Here is an 18,709-nt window from a genome sequence, read left to right on the forward strand (position 1 = left end):
TTGAGATTGGCTTTTTTCTCTTAGTAACATTCATCCAAGTTTCCACTATGGTCTTTTCATGTCTTGATAGCTCATTTCTTTTTAGCAATGAATAATATTCCATTATCTGAATGTACCACAGTTTATTCACCTACTGAAGGACAACTTGGTTGCTTTCAAGTTCTGGCAATTATAAGTCAGGCTGTTATAAACATCCATATGCAGGTTTCTGTGTGGACATAAGTTTTCAACCCATTTGGGTAAGTACCAGGGAGCATCATTGCTGGATCAAATGGTAAAAGTATGTTTAGTTTTATAAGAAATTGCCAGACTGTCTTCCAAAGTGGCTGTACCATTTTGCATTCCAACCAGCAGTGAATGAGAGTTCATTTTGCTCCACATCCTCACCAACATTTAATGTTGTCAGTTCTGGATTTTGGCCATTTTAATAGGTGTGTATCTCTTTGTTGTTTTGATTTGCAATTCTCCAATGACACACTGTTGGACATGTTTTCATATGCTTACTTGTCACCTAAATATTTTTGTGTGTGTGATATGCGGGCCTCTCACTGCCGTGGCCTCTCCCGCCGCAGAGCACAGGCTCCAGACACGCAGGCCAAGCGGCCATGGCTCACGGGCCCAGCCTCTCTGCAGCATGCGGGATCCTCCCGGACCGGGGCACGAACCCACGTCCCCTGCATCGGCAGGCAGACTCCCAACCACTGCGCCACCAGGGAAGCCCCTAAATATCTTTTTTGGTGAGGTATTTGTTCAAGTCTTCTGCCCATTTTTTAAATCGGGTTGTTGGTTTTCTTATCGTTGAATTTTGAGACTTCTTTGTATAATTTGGATAACAGTCCTTTATCAGATGTGTCTTTTGCAAATGTTTTCTCCTAGTCACTACCTTGTTTTCTCATTTCCTTGATTAAAGTAATTTTAAGGAGTATAAGTATTAACATTTATGGATTGTTCAATTGAATAAAAAAGTTTAAGGTGGTCTAAATGTTGAACATGAAGTTATGTTTAATAATAATCAGTTTATTTATGTGTATGATACATAGTATTACTTGTGTTTCTCTTAAGTTGGGGGTACTATTACTCCTATAATTTAGTATAACATTACTATATATTTTTGATTTTTGATTTATGTATAGATATAGGTCACAGAAGTAAATTCAGTTTTAAGGAGTAATATATTATAAATTTGCCGCAAACAACATATTAAATATTAAAACAGTGTTAAGGAATATTGCACTTTCACAACTGCAACTAAACTGTTTAAATAGAAAGCTAGCACCACTGGGTGAAAGATACATACAGCAATACCATGCTGTAAACATTGTTTTGAAAACATGCAACATGTTGTTCACATTTAACTCATATAATTATATGCCACTATATGAAGAAGAATATTTAATTGAAACAAACAACAAATATTTACTTAGCATAAAGTTTATTCACATGTATAAACAGTGTCTGTGATAACAAATCCGTTAAAACCAAAATATAATCAAACCTGTAGGAAAAATATGTATTCAAAAAATGGGTTGCTTTTTCCAGATAATGAAAATGCTGATAAATTTGTACTGAATTGCCTTAAACTCTTGAACTGTTAGGGAAACATCTGTAAACAACAAAAAATGTTGAAGGAAAGACACAATACAGAAGATTGAAGGCATCATTATATGTCATAGTGTTCCAAATGCTACACAGGCAGGATCTACAAAAGAATCTAGTTTTTAAAAAAATTACAGAAATTCTAGACACTCTTCTAGTAGTATAAATGTCACATACAACATTTCAAATCAAACTGGTAACTAATTTATTTCACATTCAGTTAGAACAAAAGGAAAATGAATAATATGAAATTAAGCTTTTAAACAGCACTAACAAACTTTTTCTCACTAAAAAATTCTCTTGTACATATAGGAAAAGTACACACATACATAACTTATCTGAGAAATAGGAAAAAATGATTAGAATTTTATAGGCAAACAGGAAACCAGACACAGAGGACGCTGTTGCTCTAGTTTTTAATTGTTCTGAGAATTATCACCCAGCTCTGTATAATCACTCAGAGGGCACAATATTAACAGATGCAAAACTTTGACACAGTCATAATTTGTGCTCTCTTTGATTTTTTTCATCTTGAAAAGAGAATATTCTGTGTAGAATTATCTAGCCTACTGAAGGCATAACCCTATTAATGTGTATTTGTCTTTTTCTAGGTTTATTCCCTTTTCATACCCATATTACATTCATTTCCTGATTGTGATAGAGGGGAAAACTGATCTACCTAACTAGAAAGCTTTGTGTCAAAAATAGATTTAATGGTTAACACTAATCAGTTACCCAGGGAAGAAGCACAAACAAAACAAATTAATCAAACCAGAAAACCCACCACCAAAAGTATACAAGGAATAGAAAAGCTTGAATGGGACAGAAATGTGTCAATAATTTTATATTGATATTTTCCTTTTAATTATTATAAGTATTTGTTGATTATGGTTCTATCACATTTTCTTTTTTATATTTAAAGTATTATGAGCTCAACATTGGATGCTCTACAAATACCAGTTATTTCATTATCTTAATGATAAATTCTAGATTTGTTCAAGTCAGAGCAAGTTTCACACTTAATGATGGCACATGACAAATCTAGGCTACTGCTGGGGTGACAGGGGTTGTCACAGGCTCTGAAGCTAGATTTGCAGTTAGATTCTTGTGAGTCAATGGGAGTAAACAAGTTCATGGAATATTTCAAATTGTGATTCAATAAAAGATATATCATATCTTATATTTTTATTCATCCTAAGAAGCACATGTGTGGGAATACATATACAGATATGTAATATATGCACCTATATACATTTATGTATATATGACAAATGTTTATACATTTCTCATACAGACTTAGAATTGTCTCTATTTTATAATTTCATAATTTGAGACAGTGTAATTCTATAGGTATGAGATGGGCCTAGAAAAGTGTGCTTGCTCATTCTAAACCTAGCTCTCATCAACATGTTAGATTTTGGTCAAGCTATCCTTCTATGCCTCAGTGTGATTGCTAAAGTGAATAGAGTTTGCCTCCGACCTTTTAAAGAGGATTAAAATAAGGGCAAAGTGCAAAGTTACATGAGAAAAAGTGCTTATGTAAGGCAAGGTATGACAAATAGTAAAATTTTTATAGGTAATGTAGGTGACTTTAAAAAGACTTCTTCCTAATTATATCTAAATGTTGCCAGATGATTTCTTTGTAACACGCAACCAAAGAGACTCTGAAAATATAAAAGGTAAAGTCTGTAGCAGTCTATAATGATTAAGATCTTTCTTTTATCTGCATTAAGATCATGCTGTCTTAAAAGAGAGACATACACCCAAACACACAGTATAATATGATTTATATTTTCTAAACATTTAATTTGGAAGGAATTATCAAATGCATGTGAGTTTTAATCTCACCTCTGTAAAAATTATAAAACAAAATACAATTTTATAAATGGTCTTAAATAGGAAAAAAGCAACGCCTGGCAAAAAACATAAAGAACAGAATTTTCTATTTCTCAGGAGTATGGTTTTTTTTTTGAGCTCCTGCAAAGAGGAAACAAATTCACATATACGTACACACCCACTCAAATAAATTTGTGCACAAACATTCATTCTAGAAGTTTATAGCTTATACTCTACTATGTTCTTAAGGGGAGATTGGTCATATATACAATTAGAAGAAAATACAAAATATAGGTCAAAATGATTACCTATGGTGTTCTGTGTCTAGACATTAAGAGATACAGGGGGTTGCTGGTAACTTTAATCAATATTATTTTGATAGCAGAAAAGTAAGTTACTTCTTCCAGGTTCTCAAACTATTATTTATAAAATTCAACAAATTTTCCAGATTAATAGTTATAGTCAGATACAGATAACGTAACAATGAAAATGGGTGTGTCTACTCATCATTAATATGCACAACTTATCAAGTTGTCACTCCTAGATTTGAGGCCTGTATCTTTATTTGGTGGTATAACAACCCTTGCAAATCCGTAACATTGCAACCCTGTTCCCTCTGAAGAACTAACTCTCTAGCAAGTGTTTGTTTTGTTTTTTTTTTTAAAGAAAACTATTGACCCCACTCCCCATAATAAAACATGACTGATAGCAAGAGTTCATAATAAAAACGTGCAAAATATGGTGAATGCTATGCAATAATTTAAAATAAAAAAACAAGTGATTATATAAAGGCCACCAATTTATATTTAAATGCCAAATTCTGTGAAGTATTTCCAAACAAAAAGAAATCCTAAAAAAAGAGTAGGTCAAATATTATGACTTGGGATAATCTAACAATTAGAAATTCTTACCTTTTTAGTATTCAATACAAGAAATCTACAAACTTTTTCTGTACAGAGGATACAGATATCCCAGTTGTAGCTGTGACATCCATAACAGATTTTTTGAACCATTAAAAGGAACAAAAAAGTGCTCTCTTCTTAACTGCAAAGATACAAAGTTCCTTATCCAGCTGATTATGATCAAGTTCAGGTCCAGGATGCTAACAGATCTCCAGTGGCATAGTACACGTGCTTATTCCTCCTTTACTCTCTGCAGTTTGTCATAAAGGGCTGAATTGACATGTCTTTTTGGTTCAGGGAAAACAAACCATTTAAATAATGTGAATGTCCTATATCACGAAGACAACAAGGTGGGCTTAGTGAGATGGGAGTGACATAGATTTTTTAAATACCCTAAACCCTTTTGCTGGCCCAGGATATGGTGGTGGCGGTGAAACATTGTGTTTTCTGGTCAGTGCCATTGCCTGTTCATAAGAAGGTAACCCTGTGTCCTCCACTGAAGGTGGCAATGGAGACAAGACAGCCTCCTCAGGTCTTCTGAAAATGATGGAGGGAGTGTGTCTGCCGCTTCTTGCGTAGGTGGCTGAAGAACTAAACAGAGACAGCATTGAGGTCTAGGAAAGGCAGCATTTTTAGGTTAAGATGGCAATATTAAAAAATCCAACCATTTTGATAAAGGTGAACCCAATTTATTTTTATTGTTTTAATTTTTTTGGCCGTGCTGCGTGGCTTGTGGGATCACAGTTCCCCAACCAGGAACTGAACCCGGTCCATGGCAGTGAAAGCACTGAATCCTAACCACCAGACCACCAGGGAAGTCCCTGAACCTGACTTATTAATATAACAACAGTTTTATTTTACCCATAAACTCTGAAAGAATCTTGATATAATGGAAAAATCAAGAACTTTGAAGTCAGTCATGCGTAAGAAACAGGATCTTGTCATTTCATAGCTATGTGACCAGAGGCAAGGTAACCTAACTCAGCTTTCCTCCTCTACACAATGGGGATGACAATAGCTACCTCAACAGAGATGTTTTGTGTGGATTGAGAAAGATGTCTTATGTAAAGCAGCTAAGCAATGTCTGGAACACTGTAACAAGTCCTTGGCAAGTCCTACTTTTATTCTGTTGTCAAAACACGTGAATTCCCTTTTTCTCCTGCTCCTGAATTAAAATTTTCTCAAAGTATGGTGTGAAACCAAATCCAGGCTTTGTTGAAAGGCAGCATAACTCCAAGCCTAGGAAATTGATGCCACAGAGATAATCACAACAGGGATGCCCGTCTCTCTCTCCTCTGTTCCCCATTGAATCCCTGCTGCCTGGGCCATCCCTCCTAAACAGGACTTCTATCATATCATTCTTCTCCGCAAAAGTCTAACCTGCAGCCTACTTTCTACTGAATCAAGTTCTAACTCCTGTGCCTCCTTTTCAAAGCCTCCCTTATTCTGGCCTCACTTTATTTTATAGCTCTCTGCTCTTGCCAAGGTAGCCTCTTTACTCTCCTCTGTATGTGCAATGAATTCTCTGGTCTATCTCTGTGGTTTCACCTGTACTGTTCCCTTTCTCAGATTATTATCTTTTCCCCATTGATCTCCATTGATTTAAGTCCAACAATTACAAAAAAAATTTTTTTAATTAAAAAAAAAACATGGCCTAGTTCAATATGGCCACTGTTTTCACAAAACTCTGTCACCTACACCACCAGCCAATGAAATTTGAAAGGCAACACAGGTCTGGTGTTTTGAAACTACATTTTCCCTTCTCACTTGTGAATTACAAATTAAAATTCAGACATTAGTAAATTGATCTGTTTAGACTGTGAAGTTGGCTGCCTATGAAGCATCTAGGCATAAATTAACCTATTATAGTTATGACTAATAAGATAATTAAAATGTATAGGTAATCCCCAACATCTAGTCAATATTTACAGTATTCTTCCCAATAAGAGACAGCTTAGCAGACCCAATATACTGCAAACTTTTGCAAACTAAATCAATCAGTTTGCCCCTTAGAATGCCTTTTCCTTTGGAGGTTATAATGAGATCTGGAATTGGATGGAAGGACAGAGGAAAATTGCAGAGAGAAGAGAAGAAAAAAAATCTGTGTAAATCTAGGAACTGGATAATCAGCCCTTCAATAGTTGAGAGGTGACTGATAGCCTCAGAAGTTTACTTAGAGGAGTCAACACAATTCCTCCTCTGTCAGAAATCTGGAATGTATTCATGGTAGGCTTGTCACTTGCCACATTCATTAGCTTGTGACGAAAAGTTCTACTTGTTTGTTTATAGGAAACAGGAGAGACAGATGTTTTATTTGAAGAAATGAATTTTTCCATGTTGACCTTCAAAATTTAAGTTACAGGAACAGTATAATTATATTAAAGTCATTAAGTGTCTCCACAGTGATTTCTTACATGATTGAAATCAGAAAGTATGCACCAGGAACATCTCAAATAAGCTGACAGCATTATATTATGCCTATTTTCCTCCATAAAATATAGGGACTAAGAAATGAAAAGATCTTGTTTCCCATTTCTTGGCATGTTTTTACAGAGGAATGAGACAAACTATTCTAACAATGATCTTATTTTTTACTCTTTTCTTTTTCAAATATTCCTCACCCTTCCCCCACTTCCAGACTTGCAAAATGTAGAAAGAGAACACATAACTCTGCTGCAAGAATTTCTTGGGACAATTGATGAACGGTACTTCACTAAGTATTTAAAAGTTAATCTTAACACAAGTGAATGTCTGGTTAACCTAGTTTGAAATGTCTCCTATAAAGGGTTTCTGTGAGACAGAACATGTGAGACAGTAGATGTAAAAATGACCTGTAAACAGTACAGCATTATACTGTACTAACATTAAGTATAACTAAACTTTTAAAATAAGAGATGGGGCTTCCCTGGTGGCGCAGTGGTTGAGAGTCCGCCTGCCGATGCAGGGGACGCGGGTTCGTGCCCCGGTCCGGGAAGATCCCACATGTCGTGGAGCGGCTGGGCCCGTGAGCCATGGCCGCTGAGCCTGCGCGTCCGGAGCCTGTGCTCCGCAACAGGAGAGGCCACAGCAGTGAGAGGCTCGCATACAGCAAAAAAATAAATAAATAAAAATAATAAAAATAAATAAAATAAGAGATATCCAGGTTTTCAAAATTTTATAATTACATAGAAAATATGCATAATAATGGCACCTCTTTATTCCCTGTGTCTTTGAATTCTGCTTCTAACCTCATGCAGGAAAGAAGCTAGAAGGTTTCAGAGAAAAAAGGCATAAGGTAAGAAGGTGTAGTGGTGCAGAAAAGTAGAAAAATGAAGAAAAACCAGAAAGAAGAGAGAAGACAATGTCGAGCATGAGGACACTGAACAATGGTTGTGCTCACAGACCTTGAGGGAAATTATTAAATGTGAGGGCACACAGGGACTTTTTGGGGAAAATACTATAAATGGGGTGGAAAAGAAGGAAAGATAAAAGGAGAGTCTTTGAAGGCATATTTTCCAATTTCTTCATTAACCTGTGAGTTTCCGGGTATGCTGCAGCTTGTGGAGAAGGACATATTGAATAAAATCTTAGTCAAAAGCCCTAGAAAGCAGGAAGAACTTGCTCATTTCCCGTCTGTTAAGTAAGGGGAGCCTCTCAGCTTAAAACATAGTGGCTTGGGGCTTCCCTGGTGGCGCAGTGGTTGAGAGTCCGCCTGCCAATGCAGGGGACATGGGTTCATACCCCAGTCCGGGAAGATCCCACATGCTGCAGAGCGGCTAGGCCCGTGAGCCATGGCCGCTGAGCCTGTGCGTCCAGAGCCTGTGCTCCGCAATGGGAGAGGCCACAATAGTTAGAGGCCTGCGTACCAAAAAAAAATAGTGGTTTAAGAAAAATTGCACAAAATTTTCCTTATCTTCTCTCACTTTTCAAAATTTTATAAGATTTACAGAAGTCTCAGACAATCTCCTTAGTCCCTGCCCATGATCACATTAATGCCTCAGGGAGTTGTTGAGGAATTCCAGCCTGGGGATAGAATTACACTATACTTTGCCCCTGTCCTCTGCCCCCTTTGCTGGCATGTCCTCCTCTGCACGCTTACTGTGGGCATCTTTTAAGACTCCGTCACTTGCCTTCTGTCCTTGCATCACACTCAGAGAACTTGCCTACTCTCATGGCTTTAGCTTTTATCCTCCAATGGATTTATCTAAATTCCATATCTGTTGCCCTAAACTCTTACCTTAACAATAAAGAAAAAGTTTTTATTATGGTAAAATACGTGTAACATAAAATTTGTTGTTATAACCATTTTCAAGTGTACAATTCAATGGTATTAATTATATTCACAATGTTGTACAACCATCACCACTATCTATTTCCATAATCATTTTATCACGTGGTTACCATCATTAGCTTCTTCATAGAATTTGAAAGTGTAAATAGGGATATATAAGCATTAATTTCGATAGCCTGTTTCGCATGTGGTACTTTTTGTTGAATAAGGTTAGCTCTTCACTTTCTCATCTATACTTACAGATAAGATAATAGAGAAGATAATAACTTTTTATTCTAATAAGGATGTTGAGATTCTATTATGCAAACAATTATGGCCTTTATGAAGCTTTACTAATGTGCTGGAACTCAGTTAATAGTAATGTACCAATGTTGGTTTGTTAGTTTTACAAATGTACTATGGTAACATAAGATGTTAGCAATGAGGGAGCTGTGTGAAGGATATAAGGGAACTCTCTGTGCTATCTTTGTAACTTTCCTGTGTATCTAAAATTATTCCAAAATCAAAAGTGTATTTAAAAAAAAAGGCAGCCATTTTTTTTAGCCATTTAAAAATGACAGTATAGAATGTATAATAGTGAATTAAATATTTTTATTTGGTACTTACCCTGGATGTTGTTGCCTGTTACACTTAGTGATACAAAGATAGTAACCAAGTAATCCAAAAATAACCAAAAATACTCCAGCAGCAATTAGTCCAGTCAGAAGGCCCATAACATCGATTTTCTCTCTGTTAGCATCTTAAGATAAATCATTAAAATAACATGAATATAACAACTGAAAAGCACCACCTATGATTTCAATAAATTCAAGGCTGGGTGTAAGCATGCTATTAAGCATCTAATAATTAATATTGATTACTTTTACAAGTCTGTGCTACAGACATGACCAGAAAACATTTAGATACACTTCCTAAAAGCCCTAGTTCTGACTTCATTTATTTTTAATTTTTTAAAGTTTTTGACCACACTGTGCGGCATGCAGGATCCCCAACCAGGGATCAAACATGTGTCCTCTGCACTGGAAGCATGGAGTCTTAACCACTGGACCGCCAGGGAAGTCCTTAGCTTCATTTTTTATTTATTTATTTATTTATTTGCTTTATTTGCTTTATTTATTTATTTATTTATTTATTTATTTATTTGCGGTAGGCAGGCCTCTCACTGTTGTGGCCTCTCCCATTGCGGAGCACAGGCTCTGGACGCGCAGGCTCAGCGGCCATGGCTCACGGGCCCAGCCGCTCCGTGGCATGTGGGATCTTCCTGGACCGGGGCGTGAACCCATGTCCCCTGCATCAGCAGGCGGACTCTCAACCACTACGCCACCAGGGAAGCCCAGCTTCATTTATTTTAAATGTTATATTAAATGGACGAAAGTCAAGACTAAGCGGGATAAACATGTTCTTTGTTCAACTATACACATTTTGGTATTAACTACTAAGATAAATGAAGTAAGCAATTCCAGTGTAGCTATGTAATACAGTCTCCCTATAGCTGGGGCCCTACCTAGGGGGAATGAAAAAAAGAGCTGGCAAACACAAACAAAACAAAACAAAACAAACCTGACTAAAAAGCAGCTAGATGATAAATGTAGATAAAATAAAGGTTCTCCCCTCTCTAGGAGTTACTTAATTCTCCCTAACAACCCTAATTTACCTAGTAGCATAAGTATTCCATTTACTTGTAATGGTAAAAAAGAAAAAAAAATTAAAATAGTTTACTATTTGAAACTAATAGAGTTCTACTTTTATTCTGTGCAAGTCTTGACTTAGCTGAACTGTTTAAAATAGAATTAAGCCTATTATCTCATTTCCCTACTATCTCACCAAACTTGATTTTCAGTGTGTAAATAGATGAATGTGGCCTTCTCTGTCTTAGATAGCCCAGTGTATAACTGAGAAATCTTCCTTGGCTTTACAAGGTATGTATGTTGTGCAACAACCAAACTCAAACAATGAAACTAAAAATGTACTCTGATAGAGGGTGGGAAAAAACATGAAAATTGATCAGTTCTTGCCTTACCTGATTTTGTGGTTGGTCCTTTAATTGAATATTCTTGCCAAAATGTCATCTAAGAGAAAGGTAAAATTTCCAAGTTTATTTAATTTCTTTATTATCATTTCATTTGGTCTCAATGACCTAGACTAGGGGTGGTAAATGCTTGGCATGTGCCACAGGTAGGATACCAGTTCATTCATGCTGGAGGGCGTGGCTCACTCTAATAAAGTACTGCCATCCACCACTGTTTCTTCCAACTCTGGAATTGGTCAGGGGATTATTGCCAGTGCTAGCTCTCCACTACTGTGTGCTGATAGTCTCCCTTCACCTGCCCAGAGCTCTCGCTCAGGCATCAGGGGACACTATCGCATTAGAGAGTCGATGAAAGTAGCAGAGGTGGAAGTTGAAGCAGGGGACTCATTATCATGTTTGAAAAGGAGTCTGATTTTTTTCTACATTAGGTGAGCCCTCAGTTTCCTAGGAAATGTTATTGAAAGTTATTTATTGATTTGGAAAGACATTCCTGAGACTGTTTAAGTTCAGTGTTACTTGAGAGAATGGAAGCCATTTTTAAGGAACTGTGATAAAATTAGAAAATGGGTTTGTGAAAAACAATAGAATTTCAACAGGCACAACTACAACGCAGAGTAGACTTTCTTTCCCTTCTCTAATAGATGCAGCAGATAATAGCAGGGAATGGAATCTGGGCACAATTTTGGAAGAAAAAAGAACTAAGTTTCAATAGCACCTGCATTTAAAGGATACCTAGAGAGGTTCTTATTGACCAAAGAGTAAAATGGGATTCTTGAGGAAGGGGAAAAGGAGCTGGGGTTATTTAATCTACAAAAGTGCAAAATCTGGGTCACTTGTCATTCTTAAAGAATATGCCAGATTATAACAGGGACAGTGCTGGCTGTTTGTTTTGTACCTTTTCAGGATTAACAGATAGGATTTAATTATATTTTAAGGGAGAACATCTAAAGGTTTATTGCCAAGCAATAAAATCCTGAATGCAGGGACCATATATCTTATCTTCAGTCTCTAGCAGAGCACTTGGCACATAGTGGGTCATCAATAAGTACTTGAAATATAAATACAGTAATCAGAAATGGTAAGTCCTAATAGAAAAAATTGCTCTGAGTCTTGAATGATTGAAGCCTGAGTCAGAGAACTAACTCAGATGATATCCTGAAGTTTAATTCACTCTGCTTCGTGATTGTCTTTGAATATCATAATGTTAAACACAGAAAATCACAGCATAATTGATAATTTGCTAATTACTATAAGCCCAGTTAAGTATAAAGCCAAGTCTAAATGGGCTAATTACAATATAAGAAAGTAGAAAGAGATAACAGGTATACAATCTGAATTTTATTTAAGGCACATAATCTCTACTGACTGAAAGTGCCACTTTCTTAAGTACAATTTAATAGATGTCTAGCCAATTAACATCATCAACCAAATTACCGTTTTATCTTCATCCACAAAAATTTCTCTGGCTTCCTCATAATTACAAAGTTCTTCTCTGCATTCTCTTTCTAGGTCACCGGGAGTGAAGAGCTCCAAATCAAATCTATTATATAGGAGGTGTCTACGTATGAACAAGTTTGCTTCTTCTTTTGATGTAAAGACTAGCAAAACAATAGAAAGATTTCAAACACTGATAAAAAATAAGGCAGAAAATTCCTGTTTTAATTATGGTAAAAGCATATAGTTCTTCTGATGTGGTTAAATTATACCAAACTTTCTTGTGTGGTTTTAAAATCTGACAAAAAGAAATATCATCAGTAAAAATAATTCCTGTTAAATATGAAATACAGATACTAACAAAATTTCAGAACATACTTGAGTAGATTATGTCCAAAATTATCAGCATAAATAAAAATTATTTGAGTATCACTTTTCCCGCTAGACAATTATTTTTCCAATAAATGACAGGCCAGACTATTCTATTTCTAAAGCATTGGTTTCCTATTATCTTGACTGAGAAAAATTAGTCTGGTGTAATGGACAGAGTACTGGACTAAGAGTTAGAAGACAGAGACTCTTATTTTTGATTTGGCTTAGCTATCAGCTATATTCTGGGATAAGTCACTTATATCTCTGTGTTGCCATTTCCTGAAACACTTTTTGGTTTTTTTTTGGCCACACTGTGTGGCATGTGGGATCTTAATTCCCTGACCAGGGGTCGAACCCATGTCCCCTGCACTGGGAGTACGGAGTCTTAACCACTGGACCTCCAGGGAAGTCCCTGGGTTGCCATTTCCTCATTTGGAAAATGGGAATATGAACTAAATTATAACTAAGATCTCTTTATGTTTTAAAATTATAAATTCATACATTTATATTAAAATTGTTCTATCAGGTTTATACCCAAAATTTTTAAACTTCTAAGCTAATAAAATCATAAGTTACTTATAAGATTAATTAAAAACCATTCAGTCCCTCCCAAAGGAGTAGCTCCCTCCACTCAGCCCCTAAACATGTGTCTACAAAGTTTTATAAGACTCCGTCTACATGTGCATGTAGGGAAGGTAAATGGTAAGTAAACACCATAGCTAAGCACAGGTTGACACAAAACCAAAATATCCTACCAAGGCAGTGTTTTCAAAACCTGAAAACTTCAAACTTGTTCTGGTGTCACACAAAGCTGAAGCGATCTTGCTCCAGATCATATTACTGAGACTGGAATTCAGAAACTCTCTGAGAACTACCCCAACTGCTTATAAGAATTTAAAAGTGTTGGTATTTCTCACTGCTAACCAATACTACAGGAAGAATATATTAAAGTGGGCAACTGAAAGATGGATCAAGACTGATGACAGGGACTTCCCTGGTGGCGCAGTGGTTAAGAATCCGCCTGCCAATTCAGGGGACATGGGTTTGATCCCTGGTCTGGGAAGATCCCACGTGCCGCAGAGTAACTAAGCCTATGCCTCAACTACAGAGCCTGTGTTCTAGAGCCCACGAGCCACAATTACTGAGCCCACGCATCACAACTACTGAAGCCCACGCGCCTAGAGCCCGGGCTGTGCAACAAGAGAAACCACTGCAATGAGAATCCTGCACACCGCAATGAAGAGTAGCCCCCGCTCACCGCAACTAGAGAAAGCCCGCGTGCAGCCAAAAATAAGACCCAATGCAGCCAAAAACTAAAAGACTGACGACAGTGCATAGTCTGGAAGACTAATACTGATTAGAGAGTGACCTCAGGTTGGCCATTTATTCTTAGCCTTTGAGACCAGTCACACCTTGGCCAAGATATTTTCCCTACTAATCAATCACTTTTCCAAGCAGGTCTGAATCTTAACAGAGCTGGATTTGTCCAATACAGTAGCCACTAGCCACATATGGCTATTGAGCACTTGAAATGTGGCTAGTGTGAATTGAGATGTGCTGTAAGTGTAAATACACAGGGGACTTCAAAGACATGGTTTAAAAAAAATATGAAATATCTCAGTGCTTTCTATTGCTTATATTTGGAAATACTGGGTTAAATATTTTGGATATATTAAGTTAAATTAACTACATAATTAAAATTAATTTCACTTTTTTTTGCTTTTTAAAATATGGCTCTAGAAAATTTTTAATTTTTTATGTGGTTCGTATTTTATTTTTCTTGGCCAGTGCTATTCTAGTGTATTCATTTCTATGTTAGAAAAAACACATATGAGCTATTTGAACCAAGGGGGAAGCCAGAATGGGATCATTGGTGATAGGTGTTTTGAGAAATATTCTAAAGGGTAGATCAGTGTGATAAAATATTTTTGTTCTTCTTTGTCTTCTTGTAGATTTTACACTACCACCTAATGGAGACAGAATGCAAAATTTTCCAAGTCTCCATCATCTCTCATTGGGATTCTTGCAATGGCCCTCTAAGGCAGGGGTCCCCAACTCCCGGGCCACAGACCACTATCGGTCTGAGGCCTCTTAGGATCCGGGCAGCACAGCAGGAGGTGAGCAGCGGGCCAGCGAGCGAAGCTTCATCTGCCGCTCCGCTCCCCATCACTGGCATTACTGCCTGAGCCATCCACCGCAACATCCGTGGAAAAATTGTCTTCCACGAAACCGGTCACTGGTGCCAAAAAGGTTGGGGACGGCTGCTCTAAGGGCTCTCCTTGTCCCCTACAGCTACACTGGTTTCCAGTGTGCCTGGTTCTCTCCTGCCTTTGAACTTGCTGTTTCCTCTAAATAGAACTTTCTTCTTTCACTCTGCTCTCTCACTTCCTTCAGGATTTTGTTCAACGTTACCTTGAACCCCATCCCCACTCACCCACCTCTGGCAATCCCCATCTCCTACTATACTTTGTTTTTCTTCATAGCACTTATCACCATCTGGTGTTCTGTATGCTTTACTTACTTGTTACCACTCTGTTCCCCTAGCTAGAAGGAAAGTTCCATTAAAGCAAGGGATGTTGACACATAGAGATGCCAAAAAAATTACTTACAAAAATAAATGAATGAACTTGACTTTCCTGTAGCGGGAAGGAACTCTTGGACCTAAATTCTACCAGTTGAAGCAATTCAGAGATATAGTCCGTTACTCAGCTTGGCATAGGTTTAAAATATTAAACCAGTAATGAAGTAACTCTGAGCCTGCCTAACTTAGCTATATTGTACTTACTACATGAAATCTAATTTCAGAATGGAGAATTAGAATCTGCCTCTGTATTGCCACTTCTCAGATATGCCCAGATCTTTACATTTTATTGGCTAGAAAAGCAGTGCCAAATTTCTCATTGTTGGTCTCCTATTCAAGTCAGTTATCTGAGTTATAAACTGACCCTGCCCTCCAAAGGGGACTTTCAACTTAAAAGGAAAATTAAAAAGCGAGTCATAAATATTTTTATTGCTCCTGAAATGATATTTATGCCAACGAAAGTCTTCACTGATGTATAAAACATGCCCTCCAGGAGGGGCTGCTGTTTACCACTTCCCTGAGTGTGAAAGTTCTGATTCAGTCCGTGGTTGACCTTAGACTTTCAGTGCCTTATCAAACATCTTCCTGCCTCCCTTATGATCTTAGGAGAAACACTGTCCTTTGTTATTTGGGTTCTAAGTGGCCCTGGATTTGCTTTTAATTGAAAGAGGCAAACTTCCTTGCCCCTGGAGCATCCCGAACTTCCAGCAAGAGTTCCTATTTTCCCTCTGGCCATTGCTGAAGGATGCACTGGCCTTTGCCCTTTGGTATCTGCCTCCTCAGATTGTCTTTCCATCTCCATGTCTCCTGTCTTAGACCATCCTAGGAAGTTACCTGTGCATTCCCCTATTTTAAGCCCACCAACTGAGATATTCCATTTTCCTTCTCTCTCCTGTCTCCCCATGCTTTCTAAATAAATTCTTTTTAGGTCATTTCAACCCCACCTTTGGGCTTTATCAGAATGCAGCTGAAGGTCCTTTATTTTCCTAATTACTTTTCATATCTACATTTATTATATCTCATTTGCAGATAGAGAGCACTGGCTTCTGTGCCATATGACTCTCCGGAGACAGAGTTACTGCTAACTCACGCTTTCCTCTGCTCTTGAAACTCTCTGTTTTAACTTCTGTCATAGAGTTTATGGAGATTATCAGTTTACACCCTGCCTCTCCCACTAGATGAAGTAGTCCTCCCGGTCAGGATTACAGTCTTTCATTTCTACATCTCCAGTGCCTAGCAGAGGGCTTGGCACATAGTATATGTTAATAAAGAGGTTATTACGGAACAAATCAACTTTTTAAATATACAGGATTCTTCATTTACACTTCCCACAGATATCTCCAGCCTTCTGCACTCAAGTATGATCTCTAAATTCCTTCCATAGTTTGTGATGTCCTTGAGACTGTCTTTTATGCTGTATCGTGTGAATGAATGAATACACTCACAAGCATTCTGGAGATCAGCATCTGGTCCTGCTGAGTATGGATCATCCACCTTATATATGATTGGACTTACATATGTGGTGCAACTTGGGAGGCACCAAGAAGGATTTCCTTCCAAATCTCCCCCATCCCACTGGCTAGCCTATCCAATTGCCTAAAATTCTGCCGTCAGTGTTTGATTCCTTCAGGTTAAGATACTGCCCTATCTTAACACACACACACACACACACACACACACACACACTCCTAGAAGGTTTGAGACACTAAGCTGTATTAATCATTAATAAGTCATCCAGGAGTATTAGTGTAACAGATCCTTCCCAAAAGGAAACGAGAGTAGGATCTGATGAGAATGAATAAGGGACAGGAATGTGTGGAGAGGTAGATCCAAAGCACTGGCACTGGGTAGGGAAGCACAATGACTACGCAGGGAGAAATGAAAGCCAATTTTTTTTTCTTTTCTATTTTTCCTGGTTAGGCTTTCAAAATATGGGCAGGAATCAGTCTAAGACCTGGAGTCCACAAGGTATGGAATTCTAGGTTAGCAAGCCCCAAACCTAATCTTCTCATACCTTCAGATAACCAGGCATTTAAAAGTAAAAAAGGACCTCAGAGATCATTCCACTCCCCATCCCCCATCATTTTACAAGCTGAAAGGGGTTAAGTAAATTGCCCAGAGTCTCCTAACACATCTGGACTAGATCCTGGTCTCCCTGTCCATCTTTCCAGGAAGAACTGGAAGAATTATGCTCATTATAATTACCACATAGCTTCATCTAGAAAAATGGCACTCACTGATTTTCAGAAGTTGAAATAGGTTTTCCATTCAGTTAACCACCAACCTGATCTTAAATATATACTTAGCAAAAGTAACTCACAGAAATGAATGTGTATAAATTGCACTTAACATAACAAACCACAACATTACCAAATAAACCACAAATTAAAGGACATTTTAGTGTTTCCATGATTGATGGGGGCATGTAGTTTCAAAGACTGCACTTTCTGGTTTGAGCTCTGTAATCCGAGTCGGGTTTCCAGGAGGGTTTACTTGGAGCCAGGCTTACCTTCTTCTCCCGCATGCCTAGACTCCTCTGGACTTCTTGTGCGATGAGGGAACGCGAAGGTAAGTATGCGCAGTTGGCTGAGTAGCACCAGGAGTGTAAACATAGTCTGGCAACTGTCAAACAAACCGAAACAAACAAAATAAGCAACCAACCAACAAAAAACACGTCAAAAAAGGCCCCGGCTCAGCACTTTGAGTTCCTGTGGGAACTGAGTCACCTACCTGTTGTGCTCAAAGCCACCGCGTGACTGCGCCCCGCGCGCGGTTTCGGTCGCCGGCGTCCGACCCGCGCCCGGAAAGCGGCCCCGAGAGCGTGCCCGGGGACAAATGCCGCCTCCGCCCTACCCCTCGCCTCCCCACCCCACCCTCCGGACTCTGCCGACGGCAGAGCGGGCACCTATCGCCGCGGCCGCCCTCTGCTTTCCGTTGGTATCGAGCCCGGTCCGCCGAGGTGGCCCCCTCCGAGTCGCCCATTCCCCGTCGGGGCCGAGCCGCCGGGCCCCGCACCTGCAGCTCCGGGCGCATGTTCCAGCAGCTCCCGGGCCGGAGCCCCGTGCTTGGGTAGTCCCTGCGGCCGCCAGACCCTCCGTCTCGGCGCCCCCAAAACCCTCGCCTTGCTCTCCGCAGGGCCGGAGTGGCCCGCACGCTCGAGGAAGCGCCTGGGGTCAGCGGAGCGCCGCCCTGGCCGGCACGGGGACGCGCGGAGCAGGTCCAGCCTTGATCCCGGGAGGCCGCGGAGCTGTGGGAAAGGAGGAAGCAGCTCCTTGGGAGTACCTGGCCGCGCTCCTCCTCCCGGGGGCCGGCTCACCTGAGGCGGGCGGGCAGTTGGCAGGCGTGTCCGGGGAGCCGTCCCTCGCTGTCGCTGTCGCCGCCGCCGCTCCTGCCCTGAGCCCTGGGCTAGCCTGGCCGCCCGTAGCCAGTTCTGGCCCCGCCTTGGCGCTCGGGGCGCAGGTTTGGGACTGGTTTCTAGATCCTGCGTCCTCCGCCGACTCAGGGGAGCGTGTTCGGCTCCCAGTAGCTAAGCAGAGCGTCCCCCGGAGCGTCCGGGGCTTTTCGCTTTGGGTTCCACTAGGCTAGGGGCTCTGTCTTGAGACCTTAGGTCTCAAAGGGTGGTCCGCGAAGGAGAGCAAAACATTCATCGGAGCCGTACTATGAACTGGGAAGTGACCTTAAAATTAATC

The 18,709-nt window shown here is 39.4% G+C and overlaps 1 protein-coding gene across 3 annotated transcripts; it reads right to left on the reverse strand.

Annotated features, from left to right (window-relative positions):
* Positions 1-1,458: 1,458 nt before the first annotated feature.
* PRRG4 (proline rich and Gla domain 4) lies at positions 1,459-18,466 on the reverse strand. 3 transcript variants are annotated; one of them, XM_060104048.1, is made up of 6 exons: positions 18,337-18,466; positions 17,530-17,642; positions 12,068-12,231; positions 10,625-10,673; positions 9,211-9,343; positions 1,459-4,925 (listed from the first exon to the last, which is right to left on the reverse strand). In XM_060104048.1, exons 2-6 carry the CDS (start codon positions 17,630-17,632, stop codon positions 4,691-4,693), a joined length of 684 nt encoding a protein of 227 aa, XP_059960031.1. In that variant the 5' UTR covers positions 17,633-17,642; positions 18,337-18,466; the 3' UTR covers positions 1,459-4,690. The 3 variants fall into 3 exon arrangements, with proteins under 3 accessions (XP_059960031.1, XP_059960032.1, XP_059960033.1); XM_060104049.1 differs by lacking the exon at positions 18,337-18,466 and adding an exon at positions 18,036-18,142; XM_060104050.1 differs by having other exon boundaries at positions 4,688-4,948.
* Between the last annotated feature and the right edge of the window lie 243 nt (positions 18,467-18,709).

This window comes from Mesoplodon densirostris, chromosome 7 (genome assembly GCF_025265405.1).
Source record: "Mesoplodon densirostris isolate mMesDen1 chromosome 7, mMesDen1 primary haplotype, whole genome shotgun sequence".
Taxonomy (NCBI): domain Eukaryota; kingdom Metazoa; phylum Chordata; class Mammalia; order Artiodactyla; family Ziphiidae; genus Mesoplodon; species Mesoplodon densirostris.